This window comes from Megalobrama amblycephala, linkage group LG2 (assembly GCF_018812025.1).
Source record: "Megalobrama amblycephala isolate DHTTF-2021 linkage group LG2, ASM1881202v1, whole genome shotgun sequence".
NCBI classification, from domain to species: domain Eukaryota; kingdom Metazoa; phylum Chordata; class Actinopteri; order Cypriniformes; family Xenocyprididae; genus Megalobrama; species Megalobrama amblycephala.
This window is the reverse complement of record NC_063045.1, coordinates 15,703,691-15,730,211: the sequence shown is the minus strand read 5'-3', so window position 1 is coordinate 15,730,211 and position 26,521 is coordinate 15,703,691. Positions and strand designations below refer to the sequence as shown.

General features: G+C 37.3%; 1 protein-coding gene across 3 annotated transcripts in view; it reads left to right on the top strand.

Moving 5' to 3' along the window:
* ssbp4 (single stranded DNA binding protein 4) overlaps window positions 1-26,521 on the top strand; it is a 124,045-nt gene that overhangs the window by 54,587 nt on the left and 42,937 nt on the right. The window contains exons 1-4 of one of the 3 annotated variants that reach the window (XM_048183038.1): window positions 1,747-2,088; window positions 10,527-10,599; window positions 18,835-18,896; window positions 24,690-24,774. In XM_048183038.1, coding sequence (XP_048038995.1) covers window positions 2,033-2,088; window positions 10,527-10,599; window positions 18,835-18,896; window positions 24,690-24,774 — 276 coding nt within the window. In that variant the 5' untranslated portion in view covers window positions 1,747-2,032. Of the gene's footprint in view, window positions 1-1,746; window positions 2,089-10,526; window positions 10,600-18,834; window positions 18,897-24,689; window positions 24,775-26,521 lie in introns of those variants that run through there. The other 2 variants (XM_048183036.1, XM_048183037.1) reach the window with 2 other exon arrangements.

Below are 26,521 nucleotides of genomic sequence, written 5' to 3'. Positions count from 1 at the left end.
AACGTAAAAATGTCGAAAACTTTCAACACAATGTTACGCTTTTTTCATGAGTTGAATACAGAAGGCAGTCTGGCAGAAGCTAGTTATTTTACTTTATAACGTGTTAAATATGGATATTTTTCTTATATAAACGCATCGCATGAATGAACATCAGAAGGAATGTTGTTTCAATCGCAAACCATTTTTCAAGTCCACCTACGTTAATCTGCTAACTCCCCTGACTGCTTTGTCAGACAAAATGGTGGATTCAGAGTTATGATTGGTTAGATCGCCTGTCAGTCAAACTCCTGGCGAAGGGTCAATTGTGTATGAAGTACGAACGTGTATGCAAATGCACACAAATATGTAACACTACCTCTTCTAAAAAGATATCCTGTCCCTTTAAAGTCGGCATGAAACGGAAGTTGCAACTCTTTTCTTCCCTATTGTGATGTATATTTGAATGAAACAGCTTAAACAAGAACAACATTAAAGGAAAAGTTCACCCAAAAATGAAAATTATTTCATATGAAAATTATTTCATATTCCTCATATGACTTTCTTTTTTCACCCAAACACAATCAAAGTTATAATAAAAAATATCCTGGCTCTTCTCATCTTTGTACTGGCATTGAATAGCAGGTGGGTTAATAAACCTACGATGGTTTTTTGTAAGGAAAAAATATCCATATTTAAAACTTTATAAATAATAATCACTGGCTTCTGGCAACAGCTGTATGAGGAAGGGTGACCTCTAACCTGACGTATGATGATGTATGTGTAATGTTAGCAGGTAGAGGATAGAGCAAAACAAAACGCTGGTCATGAATTAGAAGTCTAAAATGAGAAGTTTTAAAGAAAAATGTTGGAGGATTTTGATATAAGAGTAGAAGAACTACGTCTTATGTCATACATCAGGTCAGAAGTCAGCCTTCCGCCTGAACTTGATTCTCTGGTGAATGTGTTTACCGAATTGTTGTGGTTTCGCTGTGATCTCATTTCAGAGGCTGCGTCCTCTGGAGGTCGCATTTGAAGGCTGCATACATCAAGGATGTCTTTAAGAAAAGTAACTGTAATGAAAATGAAATTGACTTATTCCTTGTGAGGTGTAAAATACTGTATTTTCTTAATTACTATGCAATCTAACGGTTACTTTTCTTAAATAAGACATCCTTGATGATGTATGCAGCCTTCAAATGTGACCTCCAGAGGACGCAGCCTCCGAAATGAGACGCAGCGCTCACGTGAGTGACAGGTTGTCCCGCCCTCACGCCGAAAAACACGTCATCAGAGAAGAGATGTCGAGGCAAGAGGAAGGGGAAGTTATTTTGTTTAAAGATAAGTATGTACATGGATAAATCATTTATAATAAATCCTGCATTAGAATTATCAATTTGTATTTCATTGTGACTTTAAATATTGTGTGTCATTTCTTTTGTAGATCACACCTACAAACACAATCCAAAATCAACCACAAAATGGATATCAGATAGCGAGGAATGTTAGTCATCTTCAATGTTTCAAACAGCATTATATCTCAAATTGTCAAACAAACCTTCAATTAAAATACTGGACATACAAATAATGTAGCAATAAAACGCCTCAGATTCCCAATCTTGGAACACCAGCCTAAATTCTTGCTTTCAAAACCTCAAAGTCATACACGAAGGCCAGAGGCAATGTTAGCGTCTTTTCCATATCAGTCCCTGTGCCAAGTAAACACGGGAAGAGTGTGCGTTCCCCTTTAAGAGGCCCCCACCTCTCCCGGCGCGGCGGGAGGCAGAGAACATTCCTGGAACAGCGCGCGAGAGAGAAAAAAAATCACCAGCGACCTGTTTCAAGTCGCCCCAATAGAAACTGTGCCTGATTTGTGGCCAATGTTGGAGATGTAAAAAAAAAAAAAAAAAAGAAAAAAAAAAAGAGAGAAGAGGAGGAGGAGGAGGTGGGGGAGAGGGAAAACACTAAAGGGGGTAGCTATGGAGATAGAACGTTTTCCTGGCTGCTTTCTTTGACAGGTGTTGAGTGGGGTAAAAGTCTTAAAACAGAATCCAGCATGTACGCCAAAGGTAAAGGAGCTGTCGTCCCTTCTGATAGTCAAGCGAGAGAAAAGTAAGTGAATTGCGCGCGCTTTAAAGAGTCTCGCTTTGCTTATTGCGGACTCGGAACTTTCTAAAACTGTGTGTACTATTGTTTGAAGGTGTATTTATTGTGAATTTGCGCTCTGGAGTGATCGTCCCTGGATCTTTCTAACTTTATAGCCGGTTGTAGCACTTTAATGTTTTTAGTTGTCCGTGCATTTCGATTTTATTTAAGTTTGGGTGCGCACGTGAACACTTGAACTGTCCAATGCATCCAATCTGAGTGATGTTGCATGCTTGCATCTCTCATTTTGAGGCTTGTACATCTTTTGCATCAACATTAGTTGCTGTGCATCTGTTGTTTATGGTGGATAAATAAATCCGAGTCTTTTTCTCTTGGTTTTCGGGCATGTATTAAAGTTTTGGAGATGTTTAGTACTCGATCGTGTTTGTTGTGAACTCAAAGGTATTTATTTTAATCTCATCACGTTTGTCTTTGCGTTTTAAAGCTGACTGATAAATAACTTATTTTAGCAATTCTAACATTTGTTTTTCTATAAGAAGCACTGATGCGTGCATATCCCCTGATTTTTTTATTATTTTTTTTTTTAATATATTTAGTGTTTCGTTGAAGCTTAAAGCACCGGCTGTTTATGAAAACTTGAACCAACACGAGTTTTGGTGACTTTTTCCACACTGCATAGTGCAATATTTTATGGTACTACATCACCATGTGATCTTTCCACTGTTGTGTACAATCTGTTACCATAGAAGCAATCTTACAAAAACCTTAAATGCAATAAAGTCTTGTAAAAGTGACTTATAATATTCATAAATCTGTCATATGGGGGTCATAGGCTACTGTGTCAGACTTGGAGACTGCTATAGGACATTTAGCAAGTGAGATGATTTTCAGCTGTTGTGGACATAAAACACTTAGAAGAAGGGAAGATTTTAAATAAATATTGATAATCGTAGTTAAACTGCATGAACAGACTGTGCGTATGATGTATAGGAGATCAGCATCCTTTTGTCAAGGTGAGAGAAGTTGCTAACAAGACCATCTTTGTATGGAAATTCTGGAAGAAAGTGTAATTGGTGAGGTTTTCCAAACCTGTTTGGAGTCATTTTATCATTCAGATGTTGTTTATCACTTTGAGAATATTCATTCCAGCATTATGTCTGCATGAAAAGCTTCCCACAAGTTTGTGTTGTCCCTTACTGAGTCTTTATGGAAACAAGGTGTTATCTTTCTGAGAAACTTTCACTTATCCTGATTTCTTCTCTTATAATAATTAATGTGAAGTTGTGTGTATCCATCATTCAGGTTTTGTATATGAATGTGCATGGATGTAGACGGCTCCCCAAGTGTTGTGTGCCATGGGCAACGCATTAACACTGCAGGTTACCGTTTCTCGTGTTGCATTCAAAGATGTGGTGTAGTGACCACACAGGCTTTGTTTTGTCAAATTTGTAGTCAAACAACTGTGCTATTAATTTCAAGGGAATGATTTCATAGTCAGCTTAGGTTTTTAGGAAGGACTAGTTAAGTTTAAACACCATTCATTGGCATCCTTGGCAAGTTTGCTTGGAGAAACCGCATGAAAAAGTGAACTGTGAGGGCTCTATGAATCAGTAATGTCAAGTTTATTGCGTCATTCTTGACTTTAATTAGTTTTAAACAGATTTCAAAGTTTAGTGCACGGCTCACGTCCACAGGTTCGGAAGATTCGATCAAATTCCACAAATTAGCTGGATGCCACAAGAAATTGTGCATTGTGTTTTTTGGAGTGGAAATTAATGAAAATGGATTCTGATCTGGGTCTCCATCTCCTATTTTCTCCCAACATCTTGAGCACTTCTCTGGGTTCCCTGAGTTTATTGGTGTGTCTAAGAGGCAGCGAGTAGGTCTGAATGCATGGTTTTGATTTCATCCAGATGGTTCAGCCTCCTTCATAGAGGTGTTTTCAGCTACATATAAAGGGAATCAAGCATGCACACAGAAACAGGACGTTGTTCTTATGAAGAGCGTCTGATTTGCTCTGTTTTGGATAAACGTTGCTCTCAGACATAGATGAGAATCAATTAATTTTCCATCTTGGATAGCTGGATGTATGGCTTTTCAAGTTTACTTTGAAGAGAGATGTTCTCTGTAATTATTTCGGGGCATATTTAATGATCGCTCTCAGTTGTAACGCGGAAATGTCTGTTTTGTGCATGCGTGTTTGGAAATCTTTTCTAAAAGAGCGCTCATCCGCTTTCATCAGAATAACTGAGATGGATCGCCTCATGAAAGTTTATCAACATTTTTAATTTGGCACTATTGCTTTAATGAATTTTTCTATCAATCCTTGGTTATTATGAATGAAAGATCAGCTAAGTTGTGTCACAAAGTACAAGGATGTGGAACCAGGCCACACCAACAATATTATGACTTCAAATTTCATGATGTCAATGGAACAATCAGGCCACTTGTGATTGGATTGCAAACCATTTAAGTGCTAAAACCTTTAATTTGCATCTAATGTAGCGTGTTGAATCAAAACAGTAGGCTATTATTTATTGGACTCTGCAGAAATCATCAGCGACTCCTCCCCCCCCCCCCCCCCACACACACACACTTTTTTGACTGTACTTACATGTAATATCGTTGATTAAAAAACAAGATTAAAATGTAGTTCAATTAAAAACTTTACCAAAATCTCTACTTTTGTCAGAAAAAAAGTCGTCAAAATTTTACAGACCGCGGTACAAGCCTCTACTACGAGTGTTCATGTTTGCGGTTGCCAGATGTCACTAGCTTGAATCTCCCAATCAGAGCTTTTCAGTTAAAGGCTGGCCCACACTAAAAGATTTTAAAAATCTTATCAGATTTTCAATATATGAAAGACCACAAACATGATCACTCTTAAAGGGTTAGTTTACCCAAAAATGAAATTTCTGTCATTAATTTCTCACCCTCATGTCGTCCCAAACCCGTAAGACCTTCGTTCAACGTTGGAACACAAATTAAGATGTTTTTGATGAAATCCGAGGGTTTCTGGACCACACATAGGCAGCAAGGTCATTGCACCTTTTGAGGTCATTAAATACATTATTAAAATAGTCCATGTGACTACAGTGGTTCAACCTTAATGTTATGAAGTGACGAGAATACTTTTTGTGTGCTAAAACAAAACAAAAATAACAACTTTATTCAACAATTTCTTCTCTTCTATGTCAGTCTACTACGCAGTTGACGTAATGAATGCAGTGCAACGCTTCCGTGTTCACATCCGAATGCTGGCTCAGTATTGGCCGACGCTGTACACCTGAGTATCACAACGCATATGTGTGCTGATGCAGGAGCCGGCTAATAACGTGTTGGCATTCTGACATAGAACACGGAAGCGCTGCACTGCGTTCACTACATCAACTACCTTAAGAGACTGACGTAGAAGAGAAGAACTTGTTGAAAAAAGTCATCATTTTTTGTTTTTGTGCAGAAAGTGAAAGTGCAATAACGCTAATTCTGATGAAACATGAATATTTTTTTACATGACACAAATTGTTGCTATTATAATTTTGAGCAAAATAACCATGATTATCAATACATTATGCAGCATGATGAAAATGTGAGATTTTCATTGACTAAAACTAGACTAAAATGCCCAACACATTTAATCGACTAAACAAAAACATGACAAGGTTGACAATATGATAAAGAAAATATTTAAAAAAGTACATTTGAATCAGGACTAAGACTAAATTAAAAAATAGCTTACAAAACGAAAACTAGTTTTAGTGTTTATATTTCATTTATTTATACAAAATTGTGTAGAATTTATCGACCAACAAGTAATTATCAGCTTATCGGTATCGGCTAGAACTTTAAAATAGGTCCATCCTTACAAAACAGAAATTGTGCAAATTCATGCAAATGCCAACATTTTCCACTCAAAAATTTCTAGTAAATTTCAGAATTCATAAAGAAATGGCAAGTAACGCATAAAATTAAACATGAAATTTTGAAGTAGAAAAACTAAAATAGTATTTTTCTAATAAAACATAATCCAATAATCTGGTTACTGGTTTGTTTTTATGTCAAATCTAGCAAAACTAGAGAATGATATCCTTTAAAACTTCTCTTATAAACTTCAGCCAACTTTCTAGCTCTCCTCACATGCTCTTCGTCTTCACACGAGACCCTGCAGCTGAATTATTGAAATGGAGACAGCAAAGTTCATTTGTTAACTGTCTGCGCTTAAGCTAGCTAAACTTGGCTCTGCCTCTTTTATGTATAAACGGAGTCTTGACTGGGAGCCTCGGGCGAGATGTCAAGATGTGTTCTCAGGTTAAGTCAGGAGAGCTCATCATGATGAGACTGGACACACAGCGAGCCGCCATGCCTGAATGGCAGAGCAAAAGCAGAACCTCGTCAGATATTCCTGTCCATCATCACGGTATTGGCATCCACGCAGACGTCCGTACTCAGCTGTCAAGGTCTAAATTATCCCTGCTGTGCGGCTCTCAGAAGAAGGCACGTGAAAACGATAGCTCTCGACCGGTCTTACGGAGTCATTAATCTAAATATTAAGTCAATAGGTCCGCCTTCCTATTGCACCCCGAGCTGTTGTATTGCATGAGGATTAGTCGAATGCACACTGAGCTTCTCAGCCTGTTGATCCTCCACCTGCGGTCTTGCTATTAGTCGAAATACCGATATGTTCCTCTGACGGTATGACAAAAAGCGTTCCCTAAAGCCCACTGTAAATGAAGTCCTTCTCAATAATGCCTCAGGCCAAGAGCAGGAGCCCATCATCAACCTGCAGAAGATCTTCAGATCATCTAGAGCTTACAATGAAAATTTCATCCGGCAACTTGTGGGGAATCTCTGTTTGATCCATCTTAATCCCAGCTGGGTTCAAACGAGCAGACTTGTGCTACATGACTCCGTCTAGATGTCCGGTTTTCAACAAACTAATTACCATAGAGCTCTGGAAGCAAAACTACATCAGATTAGCCAGTGGGATGCCTGAACGACTAGTTTTAACCAGGGATATTTTCTGGATTAATCTGGATACATTTGAAAATGGCGTCTTCGTTTCAAAAAGCTCTCAGCCCACAATAGCATTTTCAAGTTTCTCATCCACACTGAAATGTCGGAAAATGCTAAAATCATCTTACTGCAAATGCGTAAAATGTAATAAAAGCTCACTAAAATGAGACAGAGACCAGTTATAATAAAGTTCTCAAGCTGTTCTTCTAGCATGATCAAATATCTCACAACTTACTGTTGCGTCCACTCAGTTGCTGTTCCATGTCTGGTCTAAAACGCAATTTCTCTCATGTTTTGCCGCAGGACAACAATTGCAGGTACATTTTCTGTCATCTTTGCAGGAATGTAATTGTACAAAATAACATTTATCTTTAGCAATATTGAGAAAGTCAATAGCACATAGCAGGCACATACAGGTATAACCATAGCTATCTATCGGTAATATGTGTCACATGACTAAACGTCATGATTTTCAAAAACCTCTGTTATCACAGTCCACACAATGGAAAAATGCCATTTTCAGATGTAGTCCAACAGTTTTTCAGCCTAACAAGTTTGTCTAAATGGTCATTTAAACACTGTTGTTAAAAATCTCAAAACTAATAAAGATGTTAGAAAAAATGTAGATGAATGAATCAACAAGTAGTGGAAGTCCATCTTTTTGGGAATGATGTGAAAGGGTGGGCGTTAATGCTGTTCTGAGGTCAGTGTGTCAGCCAGTTGATGGAACTCATCACATAATTGTGTGCTTCTATCACATTGCTGGAAGAACCTGCTCAGATTTACTGTGTTTTTGAGAAAATGAAGTGTGACATGAGTTCTGCAAAATACTTAAGATCATGAATTTCCATTTTTCTAAATGTTAAAAATGACTGTAATTAAATTAGAAGCAAAACTCTGAAATCTTTTCCTCGCATTGCACAAAAGTACAACTTTGTTGACAGCTGTAAATATACTTGAGGGTAGCTCCTAAAATGAGTATGTCTGATGAAACACCAAGAAATAATTCAGACGTTTGAGGGGAAAATGAGTCCTTGGTATTTGATCCTTGAAGCTGTTCTTTTGGAGATGCTCTTTAAATAGTAATGGGGAGCGTATTTCGTAGACAGATAATGCATTTTTGTTAGGGCTGTCGATTTTTATAATTTTGAATCCAATTAGTTACATGTAATTCATTGCATTAATCACATATATTAATATTTGCTAAAAAAAAAATGCCCCAAATGAAGATAATTCAACATTTCATTACAATTAGATTAGTTTAATATACATTACAGATTAGTTTAATATACATTACATAGTGGCTTTCAAAAACATTGATTGAATTGCTCTGATGCTGGGACAACTTAATGTTTTTTTTTTTTTATGGGTCAGAGAAATTGCATGATTTTTTTTTTTCTCTCTTTTTTTAAAGGTAATTAATAAAATTATATTATTTTTTTAAAATAAATGCACTAAATTACTGCATTTTATCTTAATTTTTTTTATTTAGAGATATATTTGAAGACTACATTTGTTTTATTGTTTTTTTTTGTATGTTCATATTTAACTATTTAAATTAATAGTATGCCTATTAAACATACATCACTGTTCAAAAGTTTGGGGTAGAATTTTTCGCTCTTTTTGAAAGAAGTCTCTTATGCTCAACAAGACTGCATTTATTTTATAAAACGCAGCAAAACAGTAATATTGTGAATTTATGTTTAATATATTTTAAAATGTAATGAATTCCTGTGATGCCAAAGCTGAATTTAGGAATCATTACTCCAGTCTTCAGTGTTACATGATCCTTCAAAAATCATTCTAAAGGCGCTTTTCCACTGCGTGGTGCTGCTCGGCCCGCTTTACTTTCGGTTTGCTTTTCCATTGCAGTTTAGTACTGCTTCAAAGTGGGTGGGATTATAGACTGATTGTTATAGTTGCGCATCTACTGACCACGATACAGCAATTTCATTTTTCAAGTTGCGTGCGACTATCATTTGTTCGCGAAACGACTTACTTTAAACGATCCTGTTACTGACTTTTTAAATCTAGTGTGTTTGATGTCTCATGTTTTAAATCCAATGACGCTAGTAGTGGCGATTCTCTCTGACCAATCAGTTATCTGCATTGTTTACACATCACATTTAGTAACGGTGCGGCTCGCTTGGAAGTGGTACTATTTAAGCAAGCCATACCATTCCGTACCGAGCCGTCCCATGCAGTGGAAAAGCACCATAATATGCTGATTTGCTACTCAAGTAGTATTTATAATTATTATCATTTATCAGTGTTGAAAATAGTTGTTGCTTATAGTTGTGCTGCAGTATTTTTTAATAGAAGTCTTTTGTGGCATTATGTCCTTTGATCACTTTAAAGGTCCCGTTCTTCGTGATCCCATGTTTCAAACTTTAGTTAGTGTGTAATGTTGTTGTTAGAGTATAAATAAAATCTGTAAAATTTTAAAGCTCAAAGTTCAATGCCAAGCGAGATATTTTATTTAACAGAAGTCGCCTACACTGAACGGCCAGTTTGGACTACATCCCTCTACTTCCTTCTTTAATGACATCACTAAAACAGTTTTTGACTAACCTCCGTCCATAGGAATACACAAGAGTTGCGTTTGTAGAGTGTGTTTGTCGCCATGTCGTCGAAACGCTGTTATTTTCATCCAGCAGTCCAATCACCGGGTCTGATTCCGGCTCAAATTGATAGGGTAAAATCAAAGACATGTTTACTATAACACTGAGCGCGTGCATCTCCACGTTATGGTAAGAGGCGTGACCTTTCCGGGCAAGGTTCGCTAAGCTGCTGTCGAATCACAACACAGGAACCGCTGGCACAATCAGAACTCGTTACGTATTTCTGAAGGAGGGACTTCATAGAACAAGGAAGTCATCAGCCCGTTTTTATGACAGTGGAAACAGCGGTATACAGATAAGTAAATTGTGTGAAAAATACTGTGTTTTTTTTACACGCGAAACATGAACACATGTTATATTGCACACTATAAACACAATCAAAGCTTAAAAAAAACACGAAAAACGGGACCTTTAATGCATCCTTGCTGCATAAAAGTATTCTTTATAAGTAATCTTATTGACCCCAAACTTTTGAATGGCAATGCTGTGATACTTTTGCTATGGTATCAATTGGTATAAAGAACTTTGAATTATCACTTGTGTTTTGTGGTCTTCCCCTCAAATCTCAGATTTCAAACAATTTTCACCAGTCTGCATTTCCAAGAATGTTTTACGACTGAGCACCAGTGAGGTTTCAACAGGCACCAAAGTTAATTGCTGTAATGTGTTTGCTTGTCCATCTAGAATGGGAAAGCCAGTGGAACTGCATTTTTCTAACTTGGTTTGGGACCAACCCAAAATCGACAATTTAAAGATAAACCCTCAAGTCGACTGAGATTTACAATGCCTTTTTCCACTTTTGTCTTGCAGGTTAGCTTTATATGTGTATGAGTACTTGCTGCATGTTGGCGCACAGAAATCGGCACAGACCTTCCTGTCAGAGGTAAGTGGTATCGCACGATCAGCTTTCCCAAGCAAACACCTGTTATTGTGTAGTCTAAAAATATGAATACGAATTCAAGGTGGATTTGAGGCCAAAAATGAATATTGTCTTATTCATGAATTGATCAATGAATCAATCAATTCCAATTGCTTTGTTTCAGCAAGTGTGAACTGTTATTTTTTTGTAATATACAGAGATATTTACAGTTGTTTTATCTTTAAACATCATAGTTTCTCATTAAAGCACTCTAAAAGGTTCTAGAGTATATATTTTTTGACGTCTTTGTCTCTGAACTCCGATATTGTGTCAGTCAGCATTTGTGCCCTGCTGGAAACTTCTTGTTTAGCAGGGTTTTTTTCTCTCTAAAGTGTCCTCCATTTACCTGCTAAACATTGAAAGGTCTTGATCAATAAAGGGAAGTGTCGTTGCTATGATATTACGTAACATGTCACCAGCGATTGTGTTTCTAAAAATCCGTTGCAGCTTTACTGAGGGGGCGCAATCAGAGCATTAACATTCGTGCGGCTACTGCTGGCATAGTAAAGTGGATCGTCGGTACGGTTTTTATGGAGCGGTGGAGCTTCTGCTGTAGATGGTGTCAGTGTCTTTTCACTATATGAACATTATATGGAGCTTGAGTACACTACATGACTGGAGTGGAGGTGATGCCACCACTTCTGTTCAGAACGGCTCTTAAACACGACAGCATGTTAAAAGTCTGATTTAATGTTGGCCTCTGTGGGAATAGGTGCAATTGGTTTGTAATACACTCTCGATCTCCTGATCTACTGTAATGCTCTTTTAAGGCCGATCAAAGACTTTTATTGGTTTGTCGTTTCTTTAATAAGTTATATGGGCTTTGATAGCCTATCCTTTAATTGAATCAAGAAGCCGGTTCATGTGGAACTTAATTTAGTTGCATTTTTAAATGTTTTGCTGACCTGGAGTCTTGAAATTTGTCACAAAATGTGTTTTATTGTGCTTTATGTTGGAAGGTATTCGTAGTTGTGATGATGATGATGATGTTCAGCTTTTCATTTGCTCATTTGAATGTTCAGGTGATGTTCAGCTTTTCATTTGCTCATTTGAATTAATATGGGAGCTGCTTTTGACAAGATATGTTTTTGTAGTTATAAAGATGTGTAAATGTTAATTGTTTGACATTATAAGACATTAACAAGATTGTCTAACTCTTTTTTTTTTTTAGTGCTTCAGGACCTTTACAGATTGTGAACTTTTCAAATGTTATCATCTATCTTATTGCATTTGCTGCGGCTCTCTGGTACCTGCTGCGTTTGTTTGTGTGTGTATCATTAAGTGTTCCCAGTGTACTTCCAAAAGCTCCCAGTGTTTTTAAATGTTTTGCTCAGACAGTTTGACAAAGATGAAGCACTGTGCCAAAGTCTAGCCTTGTGCTTGTAAGAACCTCCTGGGACCTTGGTCAGACTGGTGAGGTGTTGTCTCTGAATTTTAGCCAGTGTAGGGTGGCATGATACACAGATATTTAAAAATGTACCACAGTGGGAAATCATGATTTTACGCATGTCAATTCCTGGACAACTCAATACAAGTAAGATTCTTTAAAAATGGCTTTTAATGCGTTTTCAGAATATTATTTCACTCAATAATTTATCTAAATCAAGTCTAGATGAGATGTTTAATACAGGGTATCCGCGGGGTATTAAAAAGCATTAAAAGTCATTAAATGGATTTTTGCGAAAATTAAGGCCTTGAATGGCATTAAAAAGCATTAAATTTCATTTCTACAGGCATTACATTTTTTAGATGGTTTAAAAATAATACTACCACTTTATTTTGAATAAAGCCTAAATAATTAATAACTTTGATTTGCTGTCGCAAAATGTACATTGGTGTTATACGCACACGGAACCAGTTTGGTAATTGCCTCCGGACGGTGCAAAATTGCCGTAACGCAGTTTTGGACAGCGGCGCACTGTGACCTGGAGACGGAAGGCTGCATCAGTGTTGCTAACTTAGCGCCTTTTCAGGCCCCCTTTGCGCCTTTTTTCTGAGAAAGTGAGTTGTGATGAATATAGCGACTTGTTAACCTGATTCCGAGACCCTCTGGTACTGCCGCACGAATGCGAGATCTTGCTTTCCTGCCGCAAGAGCACCTCTCTGGTTCAGCAGCACATTCTGTTTAAGCGGTGCACTCTGTCAGAGAACAAATAAAATAGATACTATTGCTTCTAACCTGAGTGATCATTTTACCTGTACATATAGCCAAAATCACAGCAAACTCTTATGTGTATGGTGATTTTGTCATACAACGTCTCGATTATAAATCAGGATTTTATTGCTGGTTTAACATGTCAGGGCTCGAACTTTACTTTCCCTCCTGGACAAGGACCTGATTAAAACATAAATAAAATACCACAAAAAAAACAAAAAAAAACAGCAACTTGGGAATCGACAAAACGCGAGTGTGACTGCATTTAGTGTTAGTGGCAATCGATAGTGGATGATAATAATAGGCTGTATAATGTACTGACGATAACAAGGTTTCACTGTTGAGGCTCGCGCACCATTTTGAGGAAAAATGGAAACATGAGCAAAGCACATACAAAAAGAAACTCAGTTAAACATACTGTGGTAAAAATTCAAAATGTGGAGTTTTTATAACTTGATACAATTAAGCAAAATCACATGACCAAAAATGCTGTTTTCCTAAACAGGCTACCATCACGATTAAAAACGTGGCACTGATTTCATACAACAGTTCAATTAACAAGTAGTTAATATCAAGCCACTTAAATTTTAGAAGGAACATTTGACTGTTTTTGTTCTATTTTAGTAGCAATAATGGTTTCAAACAAAGATCACAGCAGCGACCAAATTGCAACACTCAGCCTTGTTTTCTTTACTGAATCATTCAGCGTTTTGAACGAATCGGTTGAGTCAAAGATTAAATGACCTATTCATAAACAACTGCCTCATTCTTGAGTGAATCAGACATTTTAATGAATCGTTTGAATGAATGAATCAATGACCCACTCATTAAGACGGTTATAAGACGGTTAAAGTATCATTTACCCCCCAACATTTCATATTTGTATTTTCAAAAAACATTTAAAACAATCCCATAACATTAATTAATACAATTGTAATCAATCAAAAATATGCATATTTACATATGTCAAAGCTGCAATATTTTGAAAGGATATTGCTTCAGAACAAATTTATTTTTCCACCACCACCACCACAAAAAAACAAAAAACAAAAAAAAACTAGACAATCAACTGTTCCAGACAAGCAACTGTTTTACTCATACAAGTGAATGACCGATTTACGTGTGTCCACATGACAAGGCTTAATGTCGAGCCCTGTATGTAATCTTAATGGGCCCCGTTTCAGTCACCATTTCATATTGTCTGCCAACAAAAACAGAAAAATTTTATTGCTATTTGGCTGTATTAAAATATATTATGTGAGCAAAAGTGTAGCAGCAGAGAAGCAAATAATTGTAAAGGGCTGACACTTGGCAGAATGCGAATACAACAATGACATGATGAATTTTGTCTAATTTCCGTATGTCGTCATGTATTGACATTTAGCGACATATATATGGCATTAAAAAAATTAAAATTTGGAATTAAAAAGCATTAAATTAGATATGATAAGTAATTTTCCTCTCTTTATGGTGAAATTTTATCATAATCAGTGTTTAATGTTGTTTTTTTTCTGTTTTTTTTTACAAATATTAAAGAAAAGTTAGAAAACGCATAAGAAAAAATCAAAAGTTTTATTTATTGTTTTTAGCTGCAATTCTTGTACATTGTGTTGAAATAAAAAGTAATACATGTGAGCATGATGTTTTTAATATATTCTACTTTTTGCATTATCCTAATGATTTGTCGAATCCTGTAGAAATTGACCAATTGATCGGTTTTGCCGATTAATTGGCACCGATAACAGATTGCTGAAACAATTGTTTATCGGCAAAAATTCAAACTGATAGTTTTTTTTTTTTTTTTTTTTTCTTTTTTTTTTTTCTGGATTGCGTCCATTGCTGGAGCGGCTGAGAAGGGTCCGCTGTCGTTATACAGTACGAGAGTGTCCTCCTAGAAGTGAAATCAAAATGATCACTGAGTGTGTTTACAAGCACCCTCTTAATGCGGTTATAATGGGATTTTGGCAATATTGCATTAAACTTTACCTCATGTAAACACAATACTTTGATCAAACGAATGCGATTAAGCTCATAATCGTAGAAACCATAATCGCATTAAACTAGGTTGTGTACACCGATTTTAATCGCAATAAACAGGCATGTAAACACCTTAAATGCACTATTACAGCTCTGACTAGTGGTGTCAAAAGTACCAACTTTGGTACCACGTTGGTACTGAAATTTTAAAAATGTGATGCATTGAGCACTGTTGAGCAGATTTGTAAACACCTCTGATTGGCCATTTTGTTGACATGTTCATTGAATATGTCTGTGATTGGCTTCAATGATCAACGCTTCAAAAACTTTGTAAGTAGTCATCAATGACACTCTTTACTGAGCGCTTGCACAGATACACACGGGAGCGTTTGAAAGCAGGCGTCTATCGCAGATCATCCAATCACAGTCATATCCGATGAGCATGTCAACACAATGGCCGATCAGAGGTGTTTACAAATCCGCTCAACAGCGCTCAAAGCATCACATTTTTAAAATTTCACTGACAACACAACTCGCTGCATAGTCTCTACTCCCTATCTTCATCCAGACGCCGCGAAGAATGCTACAGCAGTGTAGGCAAACCCGGCATTGCGATGTTCATCGCGGCGCCAGATAATATCCAGTACATCAATAAAAATGTATTTTGAATTTGATTCGAGTGGATTAAAACAGTGTCCAATAACATGCATACTTTGTGCCTATCTGAGTGTGGTATAACCATTCTTATTAGCAAATAATCAGAGTAATCAAAATTGCATGTAAACTGGAGTGAAGAGTTCTGCTCGTGTAATGTTATCTTACTGTGATTAAGACCTTACTCTGATTATGAGAAATAATTGCATTATTGGTGCACATGTACAGTAAACGTAGTGGCTGACACCTTTTGGAGTTTGTTTTGACATGTGAGCTGCGCACTGCACAGAGCGGGACATTTCAAATGCAGATTTGAAACATAGACAGTGAAATGGTATGTATACAGTACACTACCATATGTGTTTTCATATCATTATAAAGAAAATTAATTTGTTGGCTAGATGCTGCATTAGTAGAGAACAACAGTATGTTTGCTTGTCGAGGCTGAGAGTACGCTAACACTAGTATCTCAAGCGGTTAAAACAATGTGACCACACACGCAAGCCCGACCCAGATGTATAATTGTTACCATCTATGTGCATTTGTTTATATCCAGCATGTTGCTTTTGTGCATTTGTTATGCTGCAAAGTTGCATATTAAAGCTAGTGACGTGAGAAAGCAAATTGATATGTTCATGCAGCAGAGAAAAACAAATTAGAAACGCATCTGATTTCAGTTCTTTGTTTTTTTTTTTTTATTGTCCACTGTAATAGCCTACATATTTTGTTATTTTAATTAGATAATCATCAAGTGTTCTAAAATAAAAGCAAATAAAGTTTGAGAATATACATACAGTATACATATGTATCTATTTTCAATGCTATGGCCTTTGTGTAGATATTTAAAGATGGCCATCTTTAAACATAACTGTTTGTATTTGTATGAAATGGTAACACTTTACAATAAGAGTCCATTTGTAACATTAAGTGTTAGTTCATCCAAAAATGAACAGTTATTAATTATTCACCCTCATGTCATTCCAAATTCGTAAGACTTTCGTTCATCTTCAGAACACAAACAAAGATCAAAGAAAAGCAACTGACACTTTGACGCATCAGAAAGTTCTCAAAGTGATTGTAAAACTAATACATATGAATTGAGTGGTTTAGTCCAAATTTTCTGAAGAGACATGATCGCTTTATATGATGGACAGATTTAATTTAGGCTTTTATTCTATGTTTATATATATAAAAATATATATATATTAAATATAAAAACATTGATCAGCGAACATGAACAGAGGATGCTTGATGTGTGAGAATAAACCTCACTGGTTCTCACAAGCATCAAGCAAACATGTATTTAACAGTTAATGCACTATGAATATGAATGATCAAGGTATAATTCATATTTTAATATTTATTTATGTTTAAAAGGTACAGTACATTTTCAATATTCAATTTTTGTAATAAAGTTCAGCATTATTTTATGTGGTTCATTCAGTATCCATTCTAAAACTACCGGTTGATTAATCGGTTATTGGCCAGCGTGGTCCAACCTAGTTGTTGTTATCTGTATTTTTTTTTTTTTTTTTATAAATTAAAAAAAGAATGGGCTGCAAAAAAGTATTGATAATTATTAAATCTCTTGTCAGTCATAGTTTAATTGCATTAGTTGCCTAAGGCTGTTTATTTGTTGCCTCTGGTATTGATGCCATCATTTTGGTATTAATCCAGCCCGGTAGCATAGTCTTAGAAAGGCAAATTCTACAACTTATGCATGCAAAATGAGTCTGTACTCTGAAAATAAATATTAAAGAGTCAAGAAGTAAACAGATGGCTGTGTTTACCAACGTTTCAGTGTTTTTGTAATGGTGGTAGGGCGTCAACATGCGTGCCGGTGACAGTCGTCATTACCGCTGTTGCTATTCAATTAGCCGAACACTCGTCAGATCTCAAGACCTTAGCGCAGGCACACTCGTACACCACAGGGGAGGTCTTTCGGCCCGGGCAGGTACACAGCAGGAGGACGCACCTGTGCATTGAAGCTTAATGAGGGAGCAGTCACCTGCTTGTTCCCTTTGCCACCTCACAATTACTGCTGAAACTCCCTCTACTTACACCTTGGACCTCAAGGGGCTACACAACTCTGCACAGATCAGCACAAACACACACACACACACACATACACACTTTAAAACATTGTTAATCAGTCCCTTACATCAGGGAGACGCAGAATAATGCACATCAGCTTTTTGGGTGCATAGTTATGGACAAGGCATGTTCTAAAATCAATACGTCTGTTTGCAAAAGTAGCATCTGTTACAGTGGTAGGCTGAGTAGATTTAATCTGTAAAGATAGAGTGAACATGACTTGATTTATTGCATAAAATCACCATTAGCTAATACTTGGTATGGTGTGTTATGAGGACATACATTGGATATATTATACATTAGTAGGGATGCACCGATATGATTTTTGAGGCCGATACCGATTTTAACAAACAATTATATTTGTCACTTCCTCTCTTGTTCTCTTTTGTCATCAAAATAGATAGTATTTTGATAATGTTTTAAATAAGCAAAGTTCAAAAACACCTGCATTAAAATATACTAGCAGGTTTATTACTGCATCATCAAATAACTTTTAATGAACATGGATTGGATCCATTTAACATTCAGCAGGCCTACATAAAGACAACAGTACAAAGATACATATGAAATAAACAGTGCTTTTTAGGTAGGTTTAATAGTTTTTAAGTACAGAAATAAAGTAAACAAATGCGATCTTTTGTTATTTGATTAACATTATAGCAGCGCTAGGATTACGCAACAGTTATTATAAAGCTCAGTTCCTTCACACAGTTAATTAATAAACCATTGGTTTATTATATCGGCCTTTTCCTGCTACAGCCGATATGCCGATGTTTGTAAATTGACCAAAAATCGTGCAATACATATCAGTGGCTGATACATCGGTGCATCCCTACACATTAGGGTTAAATGTTTCAGTTTTGTCTGTAATTTATATTTTTAAGTTGCATGGTAAAAGCTTTTGAAGCTACAACCATACACATTCAGACAGGAATTTTGGCCAGTACATTATGATTGCATTGTTTTTGAGCATCTATTTAAGCTAGAAAACTTTTTAGTATCATGAGGTATCCATATATCAATTAGAATGTGTGTCGGTCAGTGACCCCAAACCAGTGTAACCTAATTATAGGACTTATTTAGGACTGCCTATTCAGCTAGTCGTTGAGACAACAAGGCGGATAAATGGTTTAAGTATTTTTTACATCCCTACCTTGCCATTGGTCTGTTGAACCAAGAGAACTACATGTTTATTTTGTTTTACATTGTTTTGCTATTAAAATGGAGCTTTTTAACTATAGTTCATGCTTTCTGAGACTGCTCTGTTCATACTTGACCTCTTTTTCTCTGTCTCTCTCTGTCTGTGTCTACCATTTTAGATCCGATGGGAGAAGAATATCACATTAGGAGAGCCTCCTGGATTCCTGCACTCATGGTGGTGGTATGTATCGATCTTGTAACTCAAAACCCCTAACATTCTCTGACGGTATGCCCATGCTAGCCATTAGTAGCAGTAGAGGAGCCTTAATGAACGACAGTCCATTATTCTTGGAAGTAGGTATCTCCTTATTACATTTATATTTGTATGTTGCCATACAGCATTAGGCTTGTTTCACATTCAGAATTTGGAGGAAAATTACCAGTAGAGGTGATCTGTGATTGATTGTTGTGGATGGATTTGAAGATCTCAACAGAGGATGACTGTTGACTGATTTAAAGACAGGTTTTTGTATTCCTCTTTGTTGGCTTCCACTCTATGAACCTTAGCCAGGGTAGAGGCCATATTTAATTTGAATTAAAATGAGGCTGCGAGGGCTAGATGTACAGTCAATTCAATAAGGTCTTATATCCACAAAACTATTGAAGAAACCTGCATTGAGCCTACAAGTCTTCTTAACTTGCTTAACCAGCAAGCCTCTCTTGGTCAACCAGCAGAGAACCAAGAGCCAAGCATTTTTTGTGGACTAACTAGTTATCAAAAAACTGCCATATACCAGTTAGAATTAGCTTGGAAATTAATGTTGATCTGAGCTGTTTTTTAATTTCAACAGGAAATAATTGTTTTCTGGAGTTTTATGTCCTCTGGTAATTTTTCGGATAAACACATTTTCAAAATTTTGTCTGCCGAACTATCGAGCCAAAGGTACATAACGGTAGAACCTATTGAACAGTCTGAACATCTATCCATACCAGCCTTATTTTACTGGAACCAAATGAAATATGGCATCTATCTTGACTTGGGTCCTTTGGAGACTCTTATGTTGGTCTGGAATTCACGTTATGTTCTTAGCTTACTCAAAAATAAGATCAGTGTGTATAGATCAGGTCCACACAAAGCAGTGTGTTCATTTATCGCACACTTAACCTTTTCTCCATCTTGGATTACTGGCTCCCCTCTGTGAGATTATTAGGAGTCTAGTAGGTTTTGGAGGTTCTCTGTATGCTGTTGACACTATTGGAGGGGACGTCTGTCTGGAGCTATAGCACGTAGAGGAGGGGGGTCGTGTCGAGGTTTTAGGGATTCGGAGGGGCCATGGAGTACCGCCCTCTTCACCAACCCCCCTCCCCCAAACAAAAGGGCCAGATGGTAAGGGAAAGCCAACCCCTCCCCCCTGTGCGTACCCCCACCAACCTTTGTCTGGAGGCCTGTCCTTTGTTTGCGGAAGAACCCTCAAACGGATTAACTCCTTGCATTCCAGTCTTCTTTGTGTTAAACAGCCAAATCTCCTTCTTCACTACCCCCCTTCTGCATTTTCTTCCCTTCTGTCTTAGGCAGTTTCCTGTTGTAAGGGGGTTTGAATGGTAGCACCAGGCTCTGGGGTGGGGCAGAAGGGGGTGGAGGCAAAGTTTGGTGAGAGGGGTCAGTCATCCACATCTGTTGTAAAGCGAGCAAGGGGTTGGGGGTGGTGGTTTTAGTTGGGGTGCAGGTGTGGATTGCAAAAAAAGGTTGACCGTTTGTGATTAATCTTACGCATAGATTTGTTTAATCGATTTCTGGTAAGAAAGGAGAAAGTTAAGCCATAGAAATGTTAAATGGATTTACTTTCAGATGGCCTATGGCTGGCATCCTTCTTTGTGAATTGTAGAGATGACTGAAGAGCCACACAGAAGTCTTTACCTCCAATACACTTTAATTTAAATGCAACTGTGTAATACAGGAAACAAACAAAAAAGAAAGGGTGTTATGGTTGTGTATACCTTTAAGTTGACCTGGATATATATTAAAACATGTAGAACACAATATGTCTTTAAATAATTAATCATACTGCATCTTTTTCTATTTTCATGCAAATGAAAAGGCAGCTGATTTACATTTTATACTGATAATCTCTTAGGTCAAGTCATGTTGTATAATATTGCATTGATGCTGAGAAGAACATGATATAATTTTCTAACATATATATATATATATATATATATATATATATATATATATATATATATATATATATATATATATATATATATATATATATATATATATATATATATATATATATATATATATATATATTTTTTACTCGTGTTGCTCGTGGCAGAAGTTAAAGATTTCTCAACATTTCAAGCTCCAGCGCAGGCATCAGCCAATCAGTTCGCCTTATGCAAACACGCAGCAGTCACTAGCCAATTGCGTTCATGCAACACCAGAAAGTAATGTGATTGGTTGTTATCACTATAACGGTCGCGTCAACCGAAGCTTCAGACATGCCCTCCGTCAAGCGTTGACGTTGACGCCCTGTGCGAATGCAGCGTTATATTATCAAAAGGAACAAAATGTTGGAGACATGGTATGGCGGGAAGTCTACATGTACAGACCTGTTGCATTGTGGCACTTATGTAGGGGCAAGTTTGAATCCAGCGTTTTGGGTCATTTCCCAATCCCATCCCCCCTTTTTTGAAAATTTTTCTATTCTTTTTTTTTTTTTTTTTGTATTTTGGCTTTATTTACCATATATTTTATTTATTTTTTTAAAATAAAGTTTGTAGCTTTTATTTTGTTTCATTGTAGTTTCATTTTTCACATAACAAGATTTTGAATAATTTCACACCTGTAATAGCACACTAATATTTTGATCTGTCACACTTCCTCATGTCTTAAAAGCCACTCGGGTATGTCATGCATGTCACCAAACCAGCTATTTAAAGACCAACTTTCCAACATTTCCTGTGTGTTCATGCAAATCACACAAGCATTAAGCAAGTTTTCTTGCTGATATAAAGGTAATCGAACACACTTTTTTTTTTTTTTTTTTTTTTAGAAAACGCTTTTCAGTAACAAAGTGTAACTGGCGTCTTATTTCATTTCCCCTGCACCCTGATTGGATTTGAGATGGTCCTGCTGTCTCCCTCCAGCAGCTTTCCGACAAAGCTGCAATCTCTTTAACGGTGGCTGATAGATATGATAATGCCGCCCGGCTTTATTGTGAACTGACTGAAGGGCACAGAACAGGCATGACGTTTCCCTGTCAAAGTGCCTTTCTTGCTTTTTCTTTTCCCTTCCTTTCACCTGTTTTATTTGTTTCCTGGTTTATGGCTTCTATAGGATGTGAGGTGTTAATGTGTAGTGCCTCCTGCTGAGCACTCATTTACTCACTTATCTATGGATCTTGTATGGCATCATGTCGTCTTTTGGTTCTACTTCCCTTTTTTTGTCTTTTGTGTCTGAGCTTTTTTCTCAACATTTAGTTAGAGTATATCATCTTCAACATGTTACAAATATATCACCTCCACGTTTGAAAGTAGTATGACTTTATGTATTCTGTGTAATTTTTGAAGAATATCCCACAGTGAAGGAGAGCTGGGGCTATCAAGCTCAAAACTGACCAAAAGCAACATAAACGTGATCGACAGAATACTATATACTTTTTTTTTTTTTAAATGGCTTTGTGTGAGGATCAGACTGAAATGTATTCAATGAAAATCCTGACATCTGCCCTAGCTATCTTTGATGCATCAGGTGAGTTCGTTAGAGTACTATGATTCAATGAAAAGAATAAACTCAAAAGAACAGTTCATTCAAGAAATCTATTTCATTCAGGTTCATATCATATCATTCAAGTTCATCTAGTTCTCAAAAATGATTCAAAATGATCAGTTTATTTAATCTTCCCAAATCTACCATATGAACTACCTTTATTATAGCCTACGTATTTCTAATTTGCTTTTGTGTTCTTTTGAAAGTTTCAGTGTCCGCAGTCATCGTAATTTCATGGAAAAGGGTGACCAGTGCAGTCTTTAAAATTTCGATTTTTGTGATCCATGGAAGATAAAGTCATATGACTTTGGAATGAATATTTAAATTCAACTAGTATAAGCTCAATCTGCATGTAAATCTAAACCATTTTTACTGCAGTTCCTCTACTTTTGTAGTCTGATGAGCTGAACGTTGTTTAACCTTGCTCTCTTATTCCAACCATAAACAGTGAGTGATTTATGAAAGCTGTCATAAGCTATCCTTTGTGTTATGGTCACGAACACAAATCCGTCAAATGGTTTCTACTCCACGGCAAGATATATGAAATGGGTTGAAACTGATTAGCCCCATTGACCTGTCGCTGTTCCGTGAGCGGCCTATTTTGTCCTTTTTGCAATCTGTCACATCAAACGTAAGCTTTTTCCCCACATTCAGAACAGAAGTCTAATTTTGTTACATCAGCAGAAATAATGCACAGCGGCAAAAAGTGCTGCCTCGGAAGATGGAACAACTTGCGTTCGTTTTCTTAAGCCTTGCTTCAGCAGCTTTTATGAAGCGTCCATTAAATCAATATCTAAAGAGTGAGAGCGGTTTAATGCCGACCTGTTTAACAGGTACTTATTTTCAATGAAGTAATTAAGGGACCATTTGGATTGCAACCTGCTCCCCCTAGCAGCCCTTAAGGACTGTATTTCCTTAATTAACAAATATCAAGCCTAATTGATTAGCCACTTGCAGGTCGCACCTCATAAAGTGGGAAGCTATCCAGGGGGTTATGATTGCAGTGACCCAGCTTTGATAGAAGCTGTCAATTTCTACTGCGTATGATGCTGAAGAAGATCTGTTTTCTGTTAGTCCTCTGATGTGCCTTTTACACCGACAGTGTACTGGAGCCAGTGCCTGATCTGAAACCATTTTACAAATTTTCCAAAACACAAAAATCGACACCGCGTCGCCCCCTAAACCCTCTAGGTTGCAGAACCCCAATTCGGGATTCGATAATAAATCAATAATAAATCATGAATTTGTTAATCTTGACTGGCAAGGATTCGGTTCACGTCTGCTCCGTGCCTCTGCCAATCAAAACAGTGTTGAACAGAGTAATCAATGCGAGGGACTCCACGAAAAAGCAGCAAAATTAGTGACCTTTTCAGGGCTTCAAGTGCAGGTCAGTTTCATCTGTAAATAGGCTACTGTTTTGTCTTCGTTAACTTAGCGAAGTATTAAACTGCTAGCGAATGTTAGTCGTAGCACCCCATTACTTTTGTCACTCAAAATACTACATTGTTTTACTATATTTCTATGAAATAGTTTTGTTTAGTCATTCTAAGATGAAAAACAACATCCATCAACACATTGTCCTAATGTAGATTCTGTACAAACAAATTACAATGAGATGTTTTTTGCAGTAAGGTGGAGACTGTTCTGTTCATAACCGTAGACCTGCTGGACTGGTGAAGAAGTGACAGGTACAAGAAAAATAGCACAAAAAAAGGACACACGAACAAGGGAGAGACAGAGATATCAGGGAAAATGAAGAAAAGGAAAAGTGAAGGTGCAGTTCAAGAGAGAACCTTTGATTATTTTGCATGGCCTCAGCCTAAGGATTTAGGAGTAGGGTTGTCTGTGGTTTCAAAATTTGTTGTAGGATTTGTATATGGGGTGGCTTGGGTAAGTGTTCGATTTCCTAGTTTGACATTGTTTTGTGCATCCAAGAAGCTCATAATGGCAAAAATGAACTGAATTAAATTGATTTGCATGTTAAAAAACCCTTCAGGTTTGTAAATGACAACTGCAATGTGGTTTTTATATTTGTGAGTAGGTCAGATGCATCACAGCATTTTGGTTAAAAACGATAATTGGAAAAATTAGAACAACTGGGCCTTGAACAAACCATGCCATTCAGTACCGTTTTCACATGGCCTTGATGTTGTAAAGTGTACCACAGCCTGTTGGTGTTTAGTTCGGCAGCTGTTTCATTCGGTAAAGTTCACCCATGTATTTGATACTCAGCTTTGTTTATTCTGCCTTATTTTGCAGTGTATTCTGGGATCTGTACTGCGCAGCTCCAGATCGACGGGAGACATGTGAACATTCCAGCGAGGCCAAGGCTTTCCACGACTATGTGAGTTCCTTTTTTTTTAATTCACCGTGGGGTTGGGATAAACCTGAAGTCTACCGTCTGTTTACAGTTAGCATTGCTGTTCATCTTAAGCTTTGGATCATTATCACATTTGTTATTACTGATAGAGCTGTTCTATTTGCCCTTACAATAGTTTAAGTATGTGCTAAAAAAATGTCCATACAGGTTATGACATTTTAACGTTTTTTTGGGAAATATATTGATCACTGAAAATTTTGTAATATCTATAAATATTAGCATATATGTGTGGTAGCTTCATTGTCGACATACTAGGATACACCTTTGTGGTAAAGGAATGGTTCACCCCAAAATGTCATTATTTACTGTATGTGTTTAAGTGTCTTTTCAGTTTAGTTTGGACCACAATATCAAAATTTCTTCTTTTGCGTTCTGCAGAAGAAAGTAAGTCATACAGGTTCGGAACAACAATGGACAGAATTATCATTTTTGGGTGAACTATCCCTTTAAAGCTGCGGGATTTGGAGTTGGCTGGGCTATTGTGGGTTACTTTTGAAGGTCTGCAGACTGACCCTTATGACCCCTTGATCTGTAGAAGACCTTTAAGTTAGTAATGGAGAACTGGAGTAGCATGTGTGGACAACCCCTTAGCTCCACCAAAAAGAGTAGTTCTTTGTTGATGCAGCTTTCCAACTGCAAATGGCTATGTTAATGTGACCACAAACACTGACCCTTGCTCAACCCTTGGACTCAGTCTTTAAGAGTTTGAGTGTTAGCGCCTGCATCTACATCTTGCAGAGTACATGGGGACCTCTTTCCCACTCTGCATGTTTTCATTGGCAGAAATTTAGCATCAAATATAAATTGTGCAAATATCTTTTACCCGCCACATTAGCAGTTTTAAAACCTTGTGAATGCACTCCAGAGGAGGATAATGTGTCAAAGATTATATGAAAGTAACTATGATTTACTGCTAACTTTTAGCACCAGAGTTTCACCTGGGCCAAATCTCAGGCCTTGAGTCATGAAAGGGATTATGCGTCTATTCTTGCTTTAGACATTTAATTTGCTGGACTTACTAGCAGAGTAATCTACCAATTGCAATCTGTGCGCGTGTGTACGGCCTCTATAAGATTAATTACATGGTTAATTAAACGCCATGCTTAATTAAGTCTGACGTGTGTTCAATTAATCTATACGCCTAATCATTTCTAACACCCAATGGACACCTGGGATTGTCGAAATGAGTGTTCTGATGACCCCCTCCTCCGCACGACTGACCACCCGTGCTCGAAGTTGACGTGGCTGTTGTGAAACAGGCTGTCTGCTCAGATTGACTGTTTGAAATGCTCGGTGGCCTTTTCTGAGTAAACTCTGGCTCAGTCTCCAAGCTTTGCTACTGGACCTCGGGGACTCAAGGCAAGGTTGAAAAGCTCAGATGTCCCGCCCCCGAGTTCTAGTCTGAGGATTAATGACCGGTTTCCCCTGACCTTTAACCCTCGGCAAAGTTCAGGAGGTCAGAGTGTATCCGGCCTGTGTTGTCCCGTTTCGAATGTTTACCCAAATCTTTTCATCAAGCTATTAATCTCCATTTGGCTTCAGAATGTTGCGTCCAGTGGACCAATTTTAGGTTTGGAGTTTTTATTAATTGGGCTAGGATGAAGTGAACACATCATGTTCATTCCTCGAGGGCTACTCAGCACCGTTGATCTTCCTGAGCGATTTCCCTTGGCCGTCAACTCTCGAGCCACTGGCTGGCCTCTTCTTAGAA